The sequence below is a fragment of the Tupaia chinensis genome, unplaced genomic scaffold (genome assembly GCF_000334495.1).
Source record: "Tupaia chinensis unplaced genomic scaffold, TupChi_1.0 Scaffold000567_1, whole genome shotgun sequence".
Lineage (NCBI taxonomy): Eukaryota > Metazoa > Chordata > Mammalia > Scandentia > Tupaiidae > Tupaia > Tupaia belangeri.
In genome coordinates this window covers 1,142,867-1,144,445 of record NW_006160080.1, presented here as the reverse complement: position 1 = coordinate 1,144,445, position 1,579 = coordinate 1,142,867, and the positions used below count along the sequence as shown (strand labels likewise).

The window sequence follows — 1,579 nt, the reverse complement described above, 5'->3', positions numbered from 1 at the left end:
CCTTTGTTCCCCCTTTCCAACGTCATGATTTGTATTAAAAAAAAAAAAAAAAAAAATTACAATTTCTTACAGGAGTGATATTTTTTGAGAGGTATTTTTGCTATAGGGCGCATGTGCTCTCCAGAAAGAGCATGACAGAGAGAGAAAGTGAGAAATCACCTCCCAGGGGGGTGGCCACGCCGCAATCCCTTCTCCATTCTCCTCTCAGGGTCTTAGGCACGAACATACACGCCCTCAGCCTGAGTTTAGGCCACCGGGTCCGGTCAACTACATGGGAGTCCAGCGACACGGCCATTACGCGCCAACTGCTAGTCCCCCAGGAGTGATTTTTAAGAGTATTCAATTACACAGTTAATTAACACTGAAAGGCCTTAGGTGATCAAGCAGGGCATCGGAAAAGTTGAACATTTCATGGTGGTCACCTGCAAGGAAAAGAGACCCCCTTCTCAGCCCTATTCCCCAAAATTCTGTTCCTGGGCCCTGAAAGCCCAGTACCCCATTTGTTGTGCAATCTTTTCGCAACTCCACCCGCCAAGCTCCAGAACAAGTGGAATTCTACTCTGAAAGAGGTCTCCACGTTCCTGTACTGTATCAGGGAGACAGAGTAAACTCCTTGAGACCGGTCAAGTAAAGCGAGGGGAACAGTGCAGCCTGTCTCCCAGGTTAATAAAGACCAAAGGCCAGAGTCTGCGAGGTGCTCAAGTTTCCGCTCACCAAATTTAGGGGAAAAAAAAAAAAAAAGAAAGAAATAGGAGTTAAATAGCAGGACGGGGCAGACAGCCAGCCAGGCGATGCTACTCCCCACTCGGCGGGACCGAAGTCCTCCAGCGTTGCCTCCCCATCCCCGGCCCCACGTGCAATCAGGCCCGGGACGCCCAGAGACCAGCCTCATGGCCAGGTCCCGGCCCGGGGGTCGCGGGGGGCCCCCCCGCCTGCTGGCCGGCGCAGTGGCAAGGAGCGCCGGGGGGCGGGGGAAGGGGGCGAAGCGCAGCCTCGGCTCCCGCGCGGTTATCTTACTGCGCAACAGCCTCGCTCCTGCAGCCCGGGAGCACCCCGTGGCGCTCCCTAAGCACCTGCCCGACGCGAGGACAGTGAGCTCGTGACCTCAGGGAGCCCCAGACGCCCAGCGCAGGGGGCACGCTGACGGCGGGGACTGGGAAAGAGGGCACCTGGCGCCCGAGGCCCCGCAGAGCCGGCCGCACGTGGCTGTCACACCTGGCGCGCCCCCGCCTCGTACCCCTTCCCTCTCAGACCCGAGGGAGCCGGTGCCTGCCTTCTGCCCCCCCGCCGGGCACCCCGAACGTCCAACTGTCGCCCCTTCCCATCCCATTCATCTCAGTCCCACCCCCCCACCTGCTCCCACTGCTGTCCTCCGGGTGGGAAGAGGGCCGGATGTCCGTGCGGTGGCTAAAGGTAACCGAGGAGAGTGAAGAGGTGGACCCCCAAAAGGTAGCCCGAGCATTACGCCGGCCCGGCAACAACCAGGGTGTCCCTCTGCCTGACCTTCTGCCGCGGGCTGCGTCGCCGTCCGCCCCGTCCGGCCTCAATCGCCTCCTCGGCGCCGCCCCCCCCTCCCCCC

General features: G+C 60.0%; 1 protein-coding gene across 1 annotated transcript in view; it reads right to left on the bottom strand.

Annotated features, from left to right (window-relative positions):
- Positions 1 to 1,566, bottom strand: part of TXLNG (taxilin gamma) — a gene marked incomplete at its 5' end in the record, with an annotated part of 68,440 nt that extends 66,874 nt beyond the window's left edge. Inside the window, 1 exon segment of the mRNA XM_014591369.1 lies at positions 1,504 to 1,566. Coding sequence (XP_014446855.1) covers positions 1,504 to 1,566 — 63 coding nt within the window.
- Between the last annotated feature and the right edge of the window lie 13 nt (positions 1,567 to 1,579).